We start from the raw sequence: 19,950 nt of genomic DNA, 5'->3' as shown, positions 1-19,950 counted from the left end.
TACTGATAAAGTTGAGGAATGCTCATCAAACACTTATTTGGAACATCCCACAGGTGAACAGGCAAATTGGGAACAGGTGGGTGCCATGATTGGGTATAAAAGTAGATTCCACGAAATGCTCAGTCATTCACAAACAAGGACGAGGCGAGGGTCGCCACTTTGTCAAAAAATGCGTGAGCAAATTGTTGAACAGTTTAAGAAAAAACCTTTCTCAACCGGCTATTGCAAGGAATTTAGGGATTTCACCATCTACGGTGCGTAATATCATCAAAGGGTTCAGAGACTCTGGAGAAATCACTGCACGTAAGCAGCTAAGCCCCTGACCTTCCATCCCTCAGGCTGTACTGCATCAACAAGCGACATCAGTGTGTAAAGGATATCACCACAAGGGCTCAGGAACACTTCAGAAACCCACTGTCAGTAACTACAGTTGGTCAAGTTTGTACTTCCGCCTTGGGCGCGCCTTTAGTTGTTTTTTTTTTGTGATAATATTAAATAAATATGTACTCACATTCCCGTCTCGCCCGAGCCAACTTTCCGTTGCATTCCGGAAAAGCAAACACCCAGGACCAAGTCATGACAATTCTTATGTGTGGTTGCCATCTCCTGGTCACACTTATCATTACACAAGATGTAATGATAGGGGAAAAAAACTTTTGCGAGATCTCCATGTCCCTTTAGGGGCTACGTACATTTTCAATCTATCAAGATGAATTTTTTTTTATATCAAAATCGAATTACAGGATGTTATTTATGTAGTTTGATCATTTTCATCATGTGGTTCATTTTGTACATATGTAGCATCATCTACAAAGATATAAAAAAATTGCTATTACGACATCTAGTGGACACATTTAGAACAGCAGTTTCTTTCATTAAAAAAATTCCGGTTAATTTTTATACTTAGCAAACTCATCCCGCGGGCCGGATAAAACCAGTTCGCGGGCCTGATCCGAGCCCTCGAGCCGTGCGTTTGACACCACCAAAAATAAACATGTTTTAAAACGTCCCATGAATGATGGCAGAAGTTGGAATTTGGCAAAGGACACATTGGTGGAGCTGGCATGCATTAGGAGCAGTGCATGGAACAACCCCGTGGTAATCAGGATTCAAACAAGCGGTGACATCCTAGGCCCACTGAGAGGCCATTAGCATCCCACCTGGCTCACCTGTCCTCGTTTCCGTAGCGACAACGAGAGCGGAAGGTGTTTTGCGCGCTCACCTTGGTAAACAACAGGGTGTTCCCTGGCGAATAAACAGCCGGCTTGTCACCGCAGGCTCCGGAGCCTGCTGGAAGATAAGGTGTTGACAGAAGGTTATTTGACTTTCAGATAGAGACCGGCGAGCTCGTTAGCCGGATACCAGGGCCAAGGTCGGAGTCGCCATGTTCTTGAACGCAGCCTCTCCTCGGAGATCGTTTAGCATCCCGATTAACATCAACCTGCAGGGTGCACGCAGGCGGCAGGCGCGGTAAGAGAACCATCGACCGGACCTGTGCTTGGTAAATGTTTGTACAAACCCCGTTTCCATATGAGTTGGGAAATTGTGTTAGATGTAAATATAAACATAATACAATGATTTGCAAATAATTTTCAACCCATATTCAGTTGAATATGCTACAAAGACAACATATTTGATGTTCAAACTGATAAACATTTTTTTTTTTTTTTGCAAATAATCATTAACTTTAGAATTTGATGCCAGCAACACGTGACAAAGAAGTTGGGAAAAGGTGGCAATAAATAGTGATAAAGTTGAGGAATGCTCATCAAACACTTATTTGGAACATCCCACAGGTGTGCAGGCTAATTGGGAACAGGTGGGTGCCATGATTGGGTATAAAAACAGCTTCCCAAAAAATTCACAAGAAAGGATGGGGCGAGTAAACACACCTTTGTCCAGAACTGCGTGAGCCAAATAGTCAAACAGTTTAAGAACAACGTTTCTCAAAGTGCAATTGCAAGAAATGTAGGGATTTCAACATCTACGGTCCGTAATATCATCAAAAGGTTCAGAGAATCTGGAGAAATCACTCCACGTAAGCGGCATGGCCGGAAACCAGCATTCAATGGCCCTCAGACGGCACTGTATCAAAAACCGACATCAATCTCTAAAGGATATCACCACATGGGCTCAGGGACACTTCGGAAAACCACTGTCACTAAATACAGTTTGTCGCTACATCTGTAAGTGCAAGTTAAAGCTCTACCATGCAAAGCGAAAGCCATTTATCAACAACACCCAGAAACGCCACCGGCTTCCCTAGGCCCGAGATCATCTAAGATGGACTCATGCAAAGTGGGAAAGTGTTCTGTGGTCTGACGAGTCCACATTTCAAATTGTTTTTGGAAATATTCGACATCGTGTCATCCGGACCAAAGGGGAAGCGAACCATCCAGACTGTTATCGACGCAAAGTTGAAAAGCCAGCATCTGTGATGGTATGGGGGTGCATTAGTGCCCAAGGCATGGGTAACTTTCACATCTGCGAAGGCACCATTAATGCTGAAAGGTACATACAGGTTTCGGAACAACATATGCTGCTATCTAAGCGCCGTCTTTTTCATGGACGCCCCTGCTTATTTCAGCAAGACAATGCCAAGCCACATTCAGCACGTGTTACAACAGCGTGGCTTCGTAAAAAAAAAGAGTGCGGGTACTTTCCTGGCCCGCCTGCAGTCCAGACCTGTCTCCCATCGAAAATGTGTGGCGCATTATGAAGCGTAAAATACGACAGCGGAGACTGTTGAACGACTGAAGCTCTACATAAAACAAAAATGGGAAAGAATTCCACTTTCAAAGCTTCAACAATTTGTTTCCTCAATTCCCAATCGTTTATTGAGTGTTGTTAAAAGAAAAGGTGAACATGCCCTTTCCTTAACTACTTTGGCACGTGTTGCAGCCACGAAATTCTAAGTTAATTATTATTTGCAAAAAAAAAAAAAAAAGTTTATGAGTTTGAACATCAAATATCTTGTCTTGGTCGTGAGTTCAAACCCAGGCCGAGTCATACCAAAGACTATAAAAAATGTTTTGCTTTCCATATGTTAGCCACACTGGACTATAAGCCACACATATATACATTGTGAATTGAGTTATTTACTCAGAAATATTTTATAAATGTGTCAAGACTTGGACTTTGGCTTGGTTTGTTTTCCCATGGTGCAAAAGGGTTTGTACCGGACATGGCGTGAAGTAAAATACATGATTTAATAATAGATTAAAAAAAAGTATAAACAAAAGGCGTGCACAAAGGCGGGAAACAAACTTGGCTAATAAAACAAAACTCGCACAAAGGCAGAACTATGGCAAAAAGGAACAAACAAAAGGCGCTCACAGCGGCGGTACAAAACAGTGGCTTGAATAAACAAAAAACTTACGTGGCAGGAAAAGAGAAGCATGAACTATGACCTGGACAGAGTAAGCAGCGTGTCAAGAGTGCAGAGCATGAATGTGATGTCGCCAGGCCGACCAACAGAAAATGACAGGCTTAAATAGTCATGTGGTGATTGAAAACAGGTGCGTGAGTTCAAATGAATCAGGTGCGTGAATCGTGAGGACAGGTGAACTGATTGGTAGTCATGGAAACAAAACAGGGAGTGAAAAAACAGGAACTAAAAGAGTGCAAAAACCAAACAGAACATAGCCAAACTAAACATGATCACCAAGACATGACAAAATGTTTATTTACATACCTTAATTATTTCCAAACGGTGTCTGTAACACGGCAGTAGAACGGCTGATCAAACAAAACAGAAGTCATCATCATGGACCCACTAGCTGCTGAAGCTAGCTCTCCAGTCAGCTAAACAGACTCAATAACTCCACGGTGACGTTTTGGTGAATTTAGAAAACTGTAACGATACAAAAAGAATGACATTGAAAGTTAAAAAAAAAACTAGCACAGACACTCATAAACCTACTCAGTGGCCTAGTGGTTAGAGTGTCCGCCCTGAGTTCAAACCCCCGGTCGAGTCATACCAAAGACTATAAAAATGGGACCCATTACCTCCCTGCTTGGCACTCAATATCAAGGGATTTGGGGGTTAAATCACCAAAAATGATTCCCGGGCGTGGCCACCGCTGCTGTGCTCACTGCTCCCCTCACCTCCCAGGGGGGGGGGATGGAACAAGGGGATGGGTCAAATGCAGAGGTTAATTTCACCACACCTAGTGTGTGTGTGACAATCATTGGTACTTATGTACACTCTAATATTTCACCCGTTTATTTATTTTTTTAATAACCACAATCTGTCGTATTTTTTCGGACTATAAGGCGCACTTAAAATCCTTTCATTTTCTCAAAAATCGACAGTGCGCCTTATAATAATTTTGGCTGCGCTTACCGACCTCGAAGCTATTTTATTCGGTACATGGTGTAATGATAAGTGTGACCAGTAGATGGCAGCCACACATAAGAGGTACTGCAATATGACTCAAGTAAACCACACCAACATTTTATATGTTCCATTGAAAATATAGGACAATACACACGACGCTAAAAAAAATCTATCAAAATGTTTTAGTACGACTTTGGTAAGCTATGAAGCCGCACCGCTTGATGGATTGTACCGTGCTTCAACATAGGAGTATTATTATGGTGTGTGTATAAGGTAAGACATTATATCTGGCATTTTGTTTTGCAATATTGTGTAAAAGCAACTTTTCTTACCTTATGGTACCTGCTGATCTGTATTTGGGGTCTGCATAAGTCTTGAAAATGTACGCGCGTCCACCTTTGTAGTCGATAAGCTTCTTCTTGTTATGGGACATTCATCCTCAGCTGTTGCCATTTCTAATATAAAGTAGTGTAAAGTTCTTACTTATATCCGTCAGTAAACCCGCCATGGAAGCGCTAAAACATACCGGTGTAGTGAGTTTGCATTATTCACCCAAGGAACTTTAGTTATTAGAGAGTTCCGGTCGGACGGGTTTTTTTACGGGACACATTTCCGGCGTTGTTGTTGCACTAGTGAGCCACGGGTGAGGAGACGCTGCTCCGTTATTGATTGAAGTAAAGTCTGACACTTCTTCCACTCCCGTCCTTGCACGCTACACCGCTACAACAAAGATGACGGGGAGAAGACGCCGCCGAAGGTGAGCCACGTAAATAAGACCGCCCACAAAACGGCGCATCGTGAAGATGATGTGTAAAACATAATAGATACTGCATTACTGAAAATGTATTTTCATATCTGGAGTCATAAGAGCCTCTGGTGCTTTGATTTTGTCACTCATATTTCATCCTAAGTGCAACATGAAATATTAATCCCGGACCCTCAGTCATTGTTGTGAAAGGAACATTTTATCTCGGAATGCATTTCCACCACTGACGTGCAAAACTCCTTTGCAGAATATTAAAGAATGTATCATAAGTATCCCAATAACCTATGCATAGTATAGAGCACCACAGGCTAGTCGTCCCACAGCCGTCGTTTAAAAACAGACAAAATATAATGTTCAATAACTTTGCCCTCAAGATAATTTGCAGCTTCAAAGCAAATATTGTATAGTTCCCACGAGCTATGGATTGAATTGTGAACAAACAGTGTACTAAACTAGCAGTACAGGATCCAGGACCCTAGGGGCATTATTGTGGCCGACAGTGAGCTTATAAAAAGAGCATTTTTATGGAGGTTATTTCAGTTTGTTTTTATAATACAACAAGAATATGCAATTTTAGGAGAAAATTTATTTTTCGGAGTATAAGGCGCACTGGAGTATAAGTCGCACCGGCCGAAAATGCATAATAAAGAAGGGGGAAAAAAACATATATAAGTCGCATTTTTTGGGGAAATGTATTTGATAAAAGCCAACACCAAGAATTGACATTTGAAAGGCAATTTAAAATAAATAAAGAATAGTGAACAACATGTTGAATAAGTGTACGTTATATGACACATAAATAACGAACCTGGTATGTTAACGTAACATATTATGGTAAGAGTCATTCAAATAACTATAACATATAGAACATGCTATACGTTTACCAAACAATCTGTCACTCCTAATCGCTAAATCCCATGAAATCTTATACGTCTAGTCTCTTACGTGAATGAGATCAATAATATTATTTGATATTTTACGGTAATGTGTTAATCATTTCACACATAAGTCGCTCCTGAGTATAAGTCGCACCCCCCCTGGCCAAACTACGAAAAAAACGGCGACTTATAGTCCGAAAAATACGGTAGTTCCCCGAGCTATGGATTGAATTGTGAACAAACAGTGTACTAAACTAGCAGTACAGGATCCAGGACCCTAGGGGCATTATTGTGGCCGACCGACAGTGAGCTTATAAAAAGAGCATTTTAATGGAGGTTATTTTAGTTTGTTTTATAGAAAATGTGTGTAAATGCTGACTGTCAGGCTTGTCCCTGACAGTTTGGTCAAGTTTTAGTTTTTCCTCTGTTTGTTTTATTTCCTGTCAGTACTCTTATTTTGGTTCACTTTCCTGTTTGTCTCTCTGAGTGCTGTGTCCCCTCAGCTGTGGCTGATTGGCACCTGGCCACACCTGGTGTCAATCAGCCAGCTGCTAATTAAACCTGCCCTACCCTCCAGTCAGTGCTGGATTATTGTCGCTAATACTTGTTGTCGTTCCTACCTGTCATTGTCGATGTCACTACTACCTGTCATAATACTTGTCTTTGTAGCTCTGTCCACTTTTGTTCACTCTGCTCATGTCATAGTTCCTTCGTGTCACAGTAAGTGTTTTTGTTTCTTGTCCACAGTTAGCCTTTGTGCTATTTTAGTTCATAGCCAAGTTTGTTCTCCGCCTTGTGCGCGCCTTTTGTTTGTTTTTTTGCTATAGTGTTAAATTAAATCATGTTTTCCTGGACAAAGCCTGCCATCTCTGCATCTTGGGGTTCGTCACCAACAGACTCCGACACTGACAAGCTGAAGATGAACTGAAATGCTAACCGGCCCAATGATTGATTGATTGATTGATTGAAACTTTTATTAGTAGATTGCACAGTTCAGTACATATTCCGTACAATTGACCACTAAATGGTAACACCCGAATAAGTTTTTCAACTTGGGGTCCACGTAAATCAATTCATGGTACAAATATATACTATCAGCATAATACAGTCATCACACAAGTTAATCATCGGAGTATATACATTGAATTATTTACATTATTTGAGGAGGGTTTGGTTGATATCAACAATCAGTCATCAACAATTGCATCATCAGAGAAATGGACATTGAAACAGTGTAGGTCTGACTTGGTAGGATATGTACAGCGAGCAGTGAACATAGTGACTTCAGATAGCATAAGAACAAGTATATACATTAGATTATTTACATTTGGTTATTTAAAATCCAGGGAGGTGGGATGCGGAAGGGGGAGGGTGTTAGTCAAGGGTTGAAGTTGCCTGGAGGTACCCAAGACCTGTCTTCTGGTCCATATCCCTCCCAGTCGACCAGATACACGAGCCTCCTACACCACGGGTTCGAATCCGCGCCGTGACACTTTGCATGTGTTTAAGGAAAACTACTTGCCTTGTGACCGTCAGTGAAGAAAAAATCCGTAAATTACCCGCACCGTTTTATAAGCCGCGGGGTTCGAAAGCTTAGCAAAAAAGTAGCGTATTATAGTCCGGAATTTACGGCAGTTGGTAAATAAAACCTCCGCCTTGTTTTTAATGCATACTTGAGCCTACTGCTGTCAGGTTTAAACATCGATGATATATATTAAACAAGACAAGAAGGCTAAAGAACAGCTTCTCCCCCAGGGCCATAACCATCCTGAACGGACTGCCCCATTGTCCCTCATAACTGCCTTCTCTTCGGTGCAATAACCCATTCCACCAACCACCCTGTTTTTTTTGTGTGTTTTTTTCATGTATATATTCATTTCACACCATATTCATTGTACTTCTACATTTTTTATATTTTTATATATTTGCACATTGTTTTTCTAGCATGCACACATCGCACTGTATGGAATGGCCTCAATCTCGTTACCTTGCGTAATGACAATAAAGCTGATTCTGATTCTGATTCTAAAGCAAGGAATTAAAGAGAGACAGAATTACATTTGGCTCAATTTAGTAGAAACGTGTCGCCCTGTAACCTCTTGCAGTGTCACCCACGCTCTAACGAAAACAGGTTCACGTCTCCTCTTTTATTTGGATATACCCTGTTTACATAACAACAGCTGTTTCTAAAGGGGGGGGGGGGTATGTAAACAGCCATTGTTTTCGGTCACATTAACACAAAAGAAAAAGATGCCTCGGGCTTGGGCTGGTCCTGGATCGAGCTTGGGCCTCCTCCCATCGTACACAATGGAATTTTACAAGCCTTTGCTTGGTACCACAAAAACAGCCGGACGTTTCTGAAAACGGAAACTTTTGTGATAACTTACACATAATTATTCTTAACACTGCGCTACTGTATTTGAACGTTGGTCATTATGCTGGTACTTGGAGAGTCAAGTGTTTTCACCAGTTGGAAAAAAACTAATTTGCTACTGGAAATCCAGTGTATGAAAACACAATCGACTTTTTAAGAGGACGTTTTTGTTTGTTTGCATGTGAAACAGAGAACTCCTCCACACGGTGACGGCCCAGGAGCAGGAGAGGAGCAGAGGTGGGGACGGACATGGGGGCCACCAGGTTAAGACCCAGATGCCGGTGTCAAGTGTCGGGGAAGACCGAGCCATCCTCTTGGGCTTCGGCATGATGGCCTTCTCTGTGCTCATGTTCTTTGTGGTCGGCATCACTATGGTCAAACCCTACATTAACAGGTACTGACCGGGGATACAACGTGTCTGACACTGCAGGAGTTTGCACAACTGCACTGTAAAAAGTGAATCTATATTGCTATACAAGCTGTACGCTGACTTCTCTCAAGCCACCTCAGAAAACACGAGGCTCCCAAAGTACCACCGTAATACCAACATTCAAATACAGTAAAAACAAGGCAGAGCATTTAGTCATGTTTTTGTCCACTGTAACATCACACACAGTTTGAACAGTAACACTGTGTTTGAAATCCGAGTTTCTATAGCATTTTAACACACTATCATGCCATCAGAACAGGGCTGTCCAAACTACGGCTCGCTTCCAACTTAATGTGAAACATTTACCAGTATAGTTGCTGAAGGTTTGCAGCCACCTTGTGGTCAATGTCAGTAGTTCAAGTTAATGACCAAGAATTGCACTTTGAAGTTTTTTGTTTATGACCCAATCCAAACATTGTGTTCCCACTTACGGCGCGAATGAACTAACACAAAACTTCAACGCACATGGTCACACGTGACACAGCCTGCCCACTGAACTTTGTGGATGTTATATGAAAAAAAAGTCCATCCACAACACAAATTACACCCATTTATCCCCTGCAAATGAATTAATCATATATATATATATATATATATATGTATACAAAAATACACATATGTATATATCCATCCATCAATTTTTCTACCACTTGTCTTCAATATATATATATATATATATATATGTATATATATATATATATATATATATATATATATATATATATATATATATATATATATATAGTCGCATATGTATAGGCTATATATATATATATATGTATACATAACTACATTTATATATGTATACATATATGTATATATAGATAGACATATATGTATAGGCTATATATATATGTATTCATATGTGTATATATAACTATAATTATATATGTGTAATTATAAGTTTATATATAGGCTATATATATATGATATATATGTATTCATATATGTATGTATAACTATAATTATATATATGTATTTATAAGTATATATATATATATATATATATATATATATATATATAGATAGATCGATAAACACATATGTATAGGCTATCTCTCTCTCTCTCTATATATATACACAAAGATACACCTGTACACATCAATGTATATATATATATATATGTATGTATATATGTATATATAACTATAATTATATATATGTATGTTTATATATATATTGATAGATAGATTGATAAACATATGTATAGGCTATATAAAATATATATAACTATATTTATATATACATAAATATATATATATATATATATATATATATATATATATATATATATATCGATAGATAGATCGATAAACACATATGTATAGGCTATCTATCTATCTATATATATATATCTATATATATATATATATATATATATATATATATATATATATATATATATATATATATCAATCAATCAATGTTTATTTATATAGCCCTAAATCACAAGTGTCTCAAAGGGCTGCATATATATATATATATATATATATATATATATATATATATATATATATATATATATATATATATATACACAAAGATACACCTGTACACATCAATGTATATATACCTACATTTATATATATATATATGTATATATACTCATATGTATAGGATATATATATATATATATATATATATATATATATATATATATATATATATATATATATATATATGTATATATATATAAATAACTATAATTATATATATGTATTTATATGTATGTTTATATATATATATTGATAGATGGATCGATAAACATATGTATAGGCTATATATAATATATATAACTATATTTATATATGCATAAATATATATATATATATATATATATATATATATCGATAGATAGATCGATAAACACATGTATAGGCTATCTATATATATATATACACAAAGATACACCTGTACACATCAATGTATATATACCTATATTTATATATATATATATGTATATATACTCATATGTATAGGATATATATATATATATATATATATATATATATATATATATATATATACATATATATATATATGTATAGGATATATATATATATATATGTATAGGATATATATATATATATATATATGTATAGGATATATATATATCTTATACATATGAGTATATATATATATATATATAGGTATATATATACATTGATGTGTACAGGTGTATCTTTGTGTATATATATATATATATATAGATAGCCTATACATATGTATTTATCGATCTATCTATCGATATATATATATATATTTATGCATATATAAATATAGTTATATATAGCCTATACATATGTTTATCGATCTATCTATCAATATATATATAAACATACATATAAATACATATATATAATTATAGTTATATATACATATATATATATGTATATATATATATATATATATATATAACTATAATTATATGTATGTTTGTATATATATTGATAGATAGATCGATTAACATATGTATAGGCTATATATAATACATATAACTATATTTATATATGCATAAATATATATATATATGTATATATATACATACTGTATGTATATAGACACATATGTATATATATGTATTCATATATGTATATATAATTCTAATTATATATGTATTTATAAGTATATATATGTATGTATATATGTATATATATATATCGATAAACACATATTTATAGGCTATATATATATACATAAATATACAAAGATACACATATGTATATATGCTTCCATCAATTTTTCAACCACTTGTCTTCATATATATATATATATGTTAGTTTACAGGCAGTCGGCTTTCGGCTCAAGAACAACAATTTTTAGCCCAATGCGGCACCCAAGTCAAAAAGTTGGAACACCCCTGCGTTAGAAGACATACTCACTTTTGTGAGATAAAGTGTAATAAAACACTCCTCCAAGCAGAAACCTGTAAAAGAAAATAACTGGCATTATCCTGTAAACATTCTCTGGTGGCTTTTCCCTGAACTTCTCCTGCCTCTTGTTCTTTAGCAAGTGGGAGGAAGAAGACAGATGCATGCTGCTGCACACGGGAATCCTGGACGAGTGGGTAGACTGCAGAGGCGTGAGCACCATACCGTGCCTCACGGCGACCGTCAATCTTGTGGCCTCCAATCAAAGCGCCGTTCTGCATTTTGACGAGGAGTCCTTGCTGTTTACGCCAAAGGTAGGCATGAATGAAAGCTCATTCATTGACAATCTGAAACGTATTTTTTAAAATATGTGGAAAGTCAAACATTAATACAGAACCCAAAACCAGTGAAGTTGCCACGTTGTGTAATTCGTAAATAAAAACAGAATACAATGATTTGCAAATCTTTTTCAACTTATATTCAATTGAATAGACTGCACAGAAAAGATGCTTAACGCTCGAACTGAGAAACTTTGTTATTTTTTTGCAAATATTCATTAACTTAGAATTTAATGGCAGCAACACGTTGCAAAAAAGTTGGCACAGGTGCATTTTTACCACTGTGTTACATAGCCTTTCCTTTTAACAACACTCAGTAAACGTTTGGGAACTGAGGAGACACATTTTTTAAGCTTCTCAGGTGGAATTCTTTCCCATTCTTGCTTGATGTACAGCTTAAGTTGTTCAACAGTCCGGGGGTCTCCGTTGTGCTATTTTAGGCTTCATAATGCGCCACACATTTTCAATGGGAGACAGGTCTGGACTACAGGCAGGCCAGTCTAGTACCCGCACTCTTTTACTATGAAGCCATGCTGTTGTAACACGTAGCTTGGCATTGTCTTGCTGAAATAAGCAGGGGCGTCCATGGTAACGTTGCTTGGATGGCAACATATGTTGCTCCAAAACCTGTATGTACCTTTCAGCATTAATGGTGCCTTCACAGATGTGTAAGTTACCCATGCCTTGGGCACTAATACACCCCCATACCATCACACATGCTGGCTTTTCAACTTTGCGCCTATAACAATCCGGATGGTTCTTTTCCTCTTTGTTCCGGAGGACACAACGTCCACAGTTTCCAAAAACAATTTGAAATGTGGACTCATCAGACCAGAGAACACTTTTCCACTTTGTATCAGTCCATCTTAGATGAGCTCGGGCCCAGCGAAGCCGGCGGCGTTTCTGGGTGTTGTTGATAAATGGCTTTGGCTTTGCATAGTAGAGTTTTAACTTGCACTTACAGATGTAGCGTCAAACTGTCATTACTGACAGTGGTTTTCTGAAGTGTTCCTGAGCCCGTGTGGTGATATCCTTTACACACGGATGTTGCTTTTTGATGCTGTACCGCGGGCATTGCCGCTTACATGCAGTGATTTCTCCAGATTCTCTGAACCTTTTGATGATATTATGGACCGTAGATGGCGGAATCCCTAAATTCCTTGCAATAGCTTGTTGAGAAATGTTGTTTTGAAATTGTTCGACAATTTGCTCACGCATTTGTTGACAAAGTGGTGAACCTCGCCCCATCCTTGTTTGTGAATGACTGAGCATTTCACGGAAGCTGCTTTTATACCCAATCATGGCACCCACCTGTTCCCAGTTAGCCTGTTCACCTGTGGGATGTTCCAAATAAGTGTTTGACGAGCATTCCTTAACTTCCTCAGTCTTTTTTGCCACTTGTGCCAGCTTTTTTGAAACATGTTGCCGGCATCAAATTCCTAATGATTTAATATTTGCAAAACATTTTATTTGTAAAAAGCACTTTATATTGAGTAAACAACCTCAAAGTGCTACAGTGTATTAAAAAAGTAAATAAAATAAAAATAAAAATAGAAAGATAATTTAAAAAAATAAATACAAATAAAAACTAGAACAGCCTAATAGCTAGAACTAGTATGCATATATCTAAAAAAAAAAGAAAAAAGGCTTTTATAAAAAGAAGGGATTTTAAGCATTTTTTTAAAAGCATCCACAGTCCGTGGTACCCTCAGGTGGTCAGGGAGAGCGTTCCACAGACTGGGAGCGGCGGAGCAGAAAGCCCGGTCTCCCATTGTTCGTAGCTTTGTCCTCGGAGGTTGGAGGAGGTTATTATTAAGGCCTGTCCGGAGCGGAGGTGTCGTGTGGAGGATTTGCGGGTGAGTAGTTCTTTGAGGTAGAGGGGGGCATTTCCATGGAGGCACTGGTAAAAAAAACAAAAACCTTTTGATTTGTATTCTGTTGCTTCAATTAATCATTTAAAGAGTGTAACTACCGTATACCAGTGTATAAGCCACACCCACTAAATTCCATATATTAGCTGCACCGGACTATAAGCCACATGACATGAGTTATTTACATGGGGGAAAGATTTTATAAATTGTTTATTAATTGTTTCCGAACGGTGTCTTTAACACGGCAGTAAAACGGCTGATCAAACAAAACAGAAGTCATCGTCATGGACGAGCTCTCCAATCATCTAAACCAGTGTGTTTCAACCTTTTTTGAGCTAAGGCACATTTTTTTGCGATGAAAAAATGCGGAGGCACACCACTAGCAGAAGTTATTAAAAAACAAAACTCAGTTGACAGTAAAAAGTCGTTTCCGCAATTGTTGGATATGACTTTAAAGCATAACCAAGCATGCATCAATATAGCTCTTGTCTCAAAGTAGGTGTACTGTCACCACCTGTCAGATCATGCCCTGACTTATTTGGACATTTTTGCTGTTTTCCTGTGTGTAGTGTTTTGCGCTTTTTCTCTTTTTTCGGTATTTTCCTGTAGCAGTTTCATGTCTTCCTTTGAGCGATATTTCCCGCCTCTACCTTGTTTTAGCGATCAAGAATATTTCAGTTGTTTTTATCAGTTGTCACGTCATGTTCGGATGTACATTGTCTTTGCTCCCGCAGTAAGTCTTTGCTGTCGTCCAGCATTCTTGTTTTTGTTTACTTTGTAAGCCAGTTCAGTTTTAGTCTCGTTCTGCATAGCCTTCCCTAAGCTTCAAGGCCTTTTCTTAGGGGCACTCACCTTTTGTTTATTTTTGGTTTAAGCATTAGACACCTTTTTACCTGCACCCATACTTGCAGGGGAGGAGTATATTTACAGCTAGAATTCACTATATATATATCTATATATATATATATATATATATATATATATATATATATATATATATATATAGATATATATATAGATATATATATATGAAATACTTGACTTAGTATTTCGTCAAGTATTTCTTATATATATATATATATATATATATATATATATATATATATATATATATATATATATATATATATATATATATCATAAAATAAATATATATTTATGGCTAGAATTCACTGAAAGTCAAGTATTTCTTATATATATATATATATATATATATATATAAGAAATACTTGACTTTCAGTATATATATATATATATATAAGAAATACTTGACTTTCAGTGAATTCTAGCTATAAATATATATTTCTTTTATTATTATTATATATATATATATATATAAGAAATACTTGACGAAATACTAAGTCAAGTATTTCATTTCTATATATATATATATATATATAAGAAATACTTGACTTTCAGTGAATTCTAGCTATAAATATATTTTTTTTATTACATATATATATATATATATATATAAGAAATACTTGACGAAATACTAAGTCAAGTATTTCATTTCTATATATATATAAGAAATACTTGACTTTCAGTGAATTCTAGCTATAAATATATATTTATTTTATTATATATACGTATATATATATATATATATACATATATATATATATAAAATAAATACTTGAATTTCAGTGTTCATTTATTTACACATATACACACACATAGCACTCATCTACTCATTGTTGAGTTAAGGGTTGAATTGTCCATCCTTGTTCTATTCTCTCACTATTTTTCGAACCATGCTGAACACCCTCTCTGATGATGCATTGATGTGTGGCACGCACAAAAGTGCATTCATCAAATGCACTAGATGGCAGTATTGTCCTGTTTAAGAGTGTCACAACATTGCTGTTTACGGCAGACGAACTGCTTTACGGTAGACGAAAACGTGACTGCTGTTGTTGTGTGTTGTTTAGGGCTGCAGCTAACGATTATTTTTCTATCGATTAATCTATAGATTATTTTTTTCGATTAATCGGTTAATCTATAGATTATTTTTTCGATTAATCTATAGATTATTTTTCCTTTTACCGATTTTTTTTTTAATTTAAAATGAAGAGGAAAAAATAAATGTAGGCCAGTTTTTTCAAAAGGCATGGCTTTTATTTACAAAAAAAAAAGTATGGCCACTAGTCAGTCAACATTGACAACAACATGACAAAATATTCTGTAACAATGTAAACATTTAAAACTTTTAACATTTAACAAAATTAAAAGTAGCTTATTTGCTTTTTAATGTGCAAATATAAAAGTAAACATCCAGTGCAAATCTTAATATTCTGCAATAGTATAAGCATTTCAAAAGTAAAAGTATTGCTTATTTTGCTTTAAAATGTGCAAAAATAAAGATAAACATCCAATACAAAAAAGTGCAAAACGGAAATATTCTGTAACAAGTGTAAACATTTCAACAAAAGTAAAAGTATTGCTTATTTGCTAAAATGTGCAAAAATAAAGCTAAACATCCAATACAAAAAAGTGTACAGTGTAAACATTTCAACAAAAGTAAAAGTATTGCTTATTTTGCTTAATAACACAACAATGATAGTATGATTAAAGTGAAAGTTAATTGTTGGTTTGTACATAGTATATGTAACTGTTAATGTTGTAAAAGGTATTTGCACAACTAATTAACGTTAGCGTTTGTGACACGTCTTGTGCCGTGGGGTTCTTTCAGGACCGACAGACTGAACGCCAGACGGCTTTGCCAGCTTTACAATCTTTTAATTTTACACAAAGTCTTTTCTCTTCCAACTGCGCGGATCGCGCACCTGGGCACGATTGCGGCGTCGCTCCCGGCGCGCCCCGCCTCGCCGCTCGCTCGCCGCCGCCGCCGCCGCCTCTCCACAGCGTTAAAGAGGAGCGCGTCTTTGTAAACACTGAACAGGCACGCCAAACGCGCCTCTCAGAGCGAAACGGTGCTTTAGTTTATGAATTTACAACGCAGATACAAATGACACATTCAATGTTTTTGTGTAATAATGACAACGTATACGCACGCGGACGATTGACTTGTTGATGGTGATGGCAAGAACGCTGTCGGGGGTTTTCTTTTCAAATGTTCGTTCATAGCCGTTGTGCTGCTATGATAGGCCATTTCCGCTCGACACAGTGTGCATACAACAACATTATTAGGCCGTTTATTGACATACTCCCACACTTTTGACGACTTTTGGCGTGCTTTTTTCCACTCGCTCGCATCGTCTGCTTTGCGCTCCGCCATGACAGTAAAGTAGTGTGACGTAAATATGCGACGTCCGGCGCACAAAAACGCCAATGGGAGACAGGTCTGGACTACAGGCAGGCCAGTCTAGTACCCGCACTCTTTAACTATGAAGCCATGCTGTTGTAACACGTAGCTTGACATTGTCTTGCTGAAATAAGCAGGGGCGTCCATGGTAACGTTGCTCCAAAACCTGTATGTACCTTTCAGCATTAATGGTGCCTTCACAGATGTGTAAGTTACCCATGCCTTGGGCACTAATACACCCCCATACCATCACAGATGCTGCCTTTTCAACTTTGCGCCAATCACAATCCGGATGGTTCTTTTCCTCTTTGTTCCGGAGGACACAACGTCCACAGTTTCCAAAAACAATTTGAAATGTGGACTCATCAGACCAGACACTTTTCCACTTTGTATCAGTCCATCTTAGATGAGCTCGGGCCCAGTGAAGCCGGCGGCGTTTCTGGGTGTTGTTGATAATTGGCTTTGGCTTTGCATAGTAGAGTTTTAACTTGCACTTACAGATGTAGCGTCAAACTGTCATTACTGACAGTGGTTTTCTGAAGTGTTCCTGAGCCCGTGTGGTGATATCCTTTACACACGGATGTTGCTTTTTGATGCTGTACCGCGGGCATTCGACAATTTGCTCACGCATTTGTTGACAAAGTGGTGACCCTTGCCCCATCCTTGTTTGTGAATGACTGAGCATTTCACGGAAGCTGCTTTTATACCCAATCATGGCACCCACCTGTTCCCAGTTAGCCTGTTCACCTGTGAGATGTTCCAAATAAGTGTTTGACGAGCATTCCTCAACTTTCTCAGTCTTTTTTGCCACTTGTTCCAGCTTTTTTGAAACATGTTGCCGGCATCAAATTCCAAATGATTTAATATTTGCAAAACATTTTATTTGTAAAAAGCACTTTATATTGAGTAAACAACCTCAAAGTGCTACAGTGTATTAAAAAAGTAAATAAAATAAAAATAAAAATAGAAAGATAATTTAAAAAAATAAATACAAATAAAAACTAGAACAGCCTAATAGCTAGAACTAGTATGCATATATCTAAAAAAAAAAGAAAAAAGGCTTTTATAAAAAGAAGGGATTTTAAGCATTTTTTAAAAGCATCCACAGTCTGTGGTGCCCTCAGGTGGTCAGGGAGAGCGTTCAACAGACTGGGAGCGGCGGAGCAGAAAGCCCGGTCTCCCATTGTTCGTAGCTTTGTCCTTTTGACGACTTTTGGCGTGCTTTTTTCCACTCGCTCGCATCGTCTGCTTTGCGCTCCGCCATGACAGTAAAGTAGTGTGACGTAAATATGCGACGCGCCGGCGCACAAAAACGGCGTCGACGTATTTACGTAACCGATGACGTCGACTACGTCGACGCGTGGTTTCAGCCTTAGTGTTGTTACCGCGCTGGGAGGACGTTAATGAAACTGCCTAACAATAAACCCACATAAGAAACCAAGAACTCGCTGTTTATATTGTGGGTTAGCGGACTCAGGTCCGTAAGGACCTGAGTCCGCCTGAATTTCGGGAGATTTTCGGGAGAAAATTTGTCCCGGGAGGTTTTCGGGAGAGGCGCTGAATTTCCGCTGTTTCCGACATCTACAAAGCAATTAGCTACCGGCTGCCACCTACTGATATGGAAGAGTATTACACGGTTAGTCTGCCGATCTCCAGACAGTACAGGAACTCAACAACAACACATCATTTGCAGACTATAATTACTGCTTTGCAAAAAATAGTTGTAACCCAAATAGGAGAAACTAGATCATCTCAAACACTGCCTTACACTACAGACTTTCCTTAGATTATTTGGGAAAGAACATTAAATCTGATGCATGCGCACATATTTTTTTCTTTCCAGTGTTTCTACGAGCCCAAATGTCATATGGACCAAATGGAAGTTGAAGGCGAAGTCCTGACGGTGAAAAGCAACTTGGACTCCTGGTTGGGAAGCACCTTCTCATGCTTGTCGGACCCCACAAGGCATCCGGGGGAGGTCATCCTGAACAAGAAGTACACTCTGGAGAGGACCCTGTTCGCAGTGCTGTGGCCCAGTCTGATGCTGGGCGGCGGAGCCCTGCTGGCAGGCCTGGTGAAGCTGACACAGTGCCTTGCTCATCTGTCCGCGGAGATGGCAGCAGGGGGCAGACTGGCTTCAAAATACTCTTCTGGCGGTATTTTCTACAAGGGCGTCCACAGGTCCACCTCTGCTATGTGACTCATCCTGAAACATGACCTGTACATGTGAGTAATTTCTGCACACTCGTCATGTTTGCTTCGGTCCGGTGTGTGTTTGCGTCACTTGATTATTTAAAAGGTCGTCCGAACCCTTGCGTGCAACCGAGCCAAAAGAGAGGTTGTCTCGGTGAACTCGCCGACAAAAGACACGAAGGATCAGCTAAAAAGCATGCAGAGATTGAGGTTACTTTGCAATTGCGCTATTAAAAAGTACAAACCCCGTTTCCATATGAGTAGATGTAAATATAAACGGAATACAATGATTTGCAAATCCTTTTCAACCCATATTCAGTTGAATATGCTACAAAGACAACATATTTTGCAAATAATCATTAACTTTAGAATTTGATGCCAGCAACACGTGACAAAGAAGTTGGGAAAGGTGGCAATAAATACTGATAAAGTTGAGGAATGCTCATCAAACACTTATTTGGAACATCCCACAGGTGAACAGGCTAATTGGGAACAGGTGGGTGCCATGATTGGGTATAAAAGTCGATTCCATGAAATGCTCAGTCATTCACAAACAAGGATGTGAGCAAATTGTTGAACAGTTTAAGAAAAACCTTTCTCAACCAGCTATTGCGAGGAATTTAGGG

General features: G+C 37.7%; 1 protein-coding gene across 1 annotated transcript; it reads left to right on the top strand.

The window, feature by feature from the left end:
- Positions 1-1,345: 1,345 nt before the first annotated feature.
- Positions 1,346-19,628, top strand: kcnmb3 (potassium calcium-activated channel subfamily M regulatory beta subunit 3). The gene is made up of 4 exons (XM_061928792.1): positions 1,346-1,470; positions 8,548-8,751; positions 11,797-11,971; positions 18,975-19,628. Exons 1-4 carry the CDS (start codon positions 1,385-1,387, stop codon positions 19,329-19,331), a joined length of 822 nt encoding a protein of 273 aa, XP_061784776.1. The 5' UTR covers positions 1,346-1,384; the 3' UTR covers positions 19,332-19,628.
- Positions 19,629-19,950: the final 322 nt, after the last annotated feature.

Source organism: Nerophis lumbriciformis, linkage group LG33 (genome assembly GCF_033978685.3).
Source record: "Nerophis lumbriciformis linkage group LG33, RoL_Nlum_v2.1, whole genome shotgun sequence".
Taxonomy (NCBI): Eukaryota; Metazoa; Chordata; class Actinopteri; order Syngnathiformes; family Syngnathidae; genus Nerophis; species Nerophis lumbriciformis.
This window is presented reverse-complemented; position numbering and strand designations above follow the sequence as displayed.

Bases quoted from the DNA above. Each gene is read 5' to 3' on its own strand.
- kcnmb3 (XM_061928792.1), top strand. From the start codon at position 1,385: ATGTTCTTGAACGCAGCCTCTCCTCGGAGATCGTTTAGCATCCCGATT. The intron at 1,471-8,547 runs GTAAGAGAACCA...CATGTGAAACAG, and splicing joins GCACGCAGGCGGCAGGCGCG to AGAACTCCTCCACACGGTGA. The intron at 8,752-11,796 runs GTACTGACCGGG...CTTGTTCTTTAG, and splicing joins GTCAAACCCTACATTAACAG to CAAGTGGGAGGAAGAAGACA.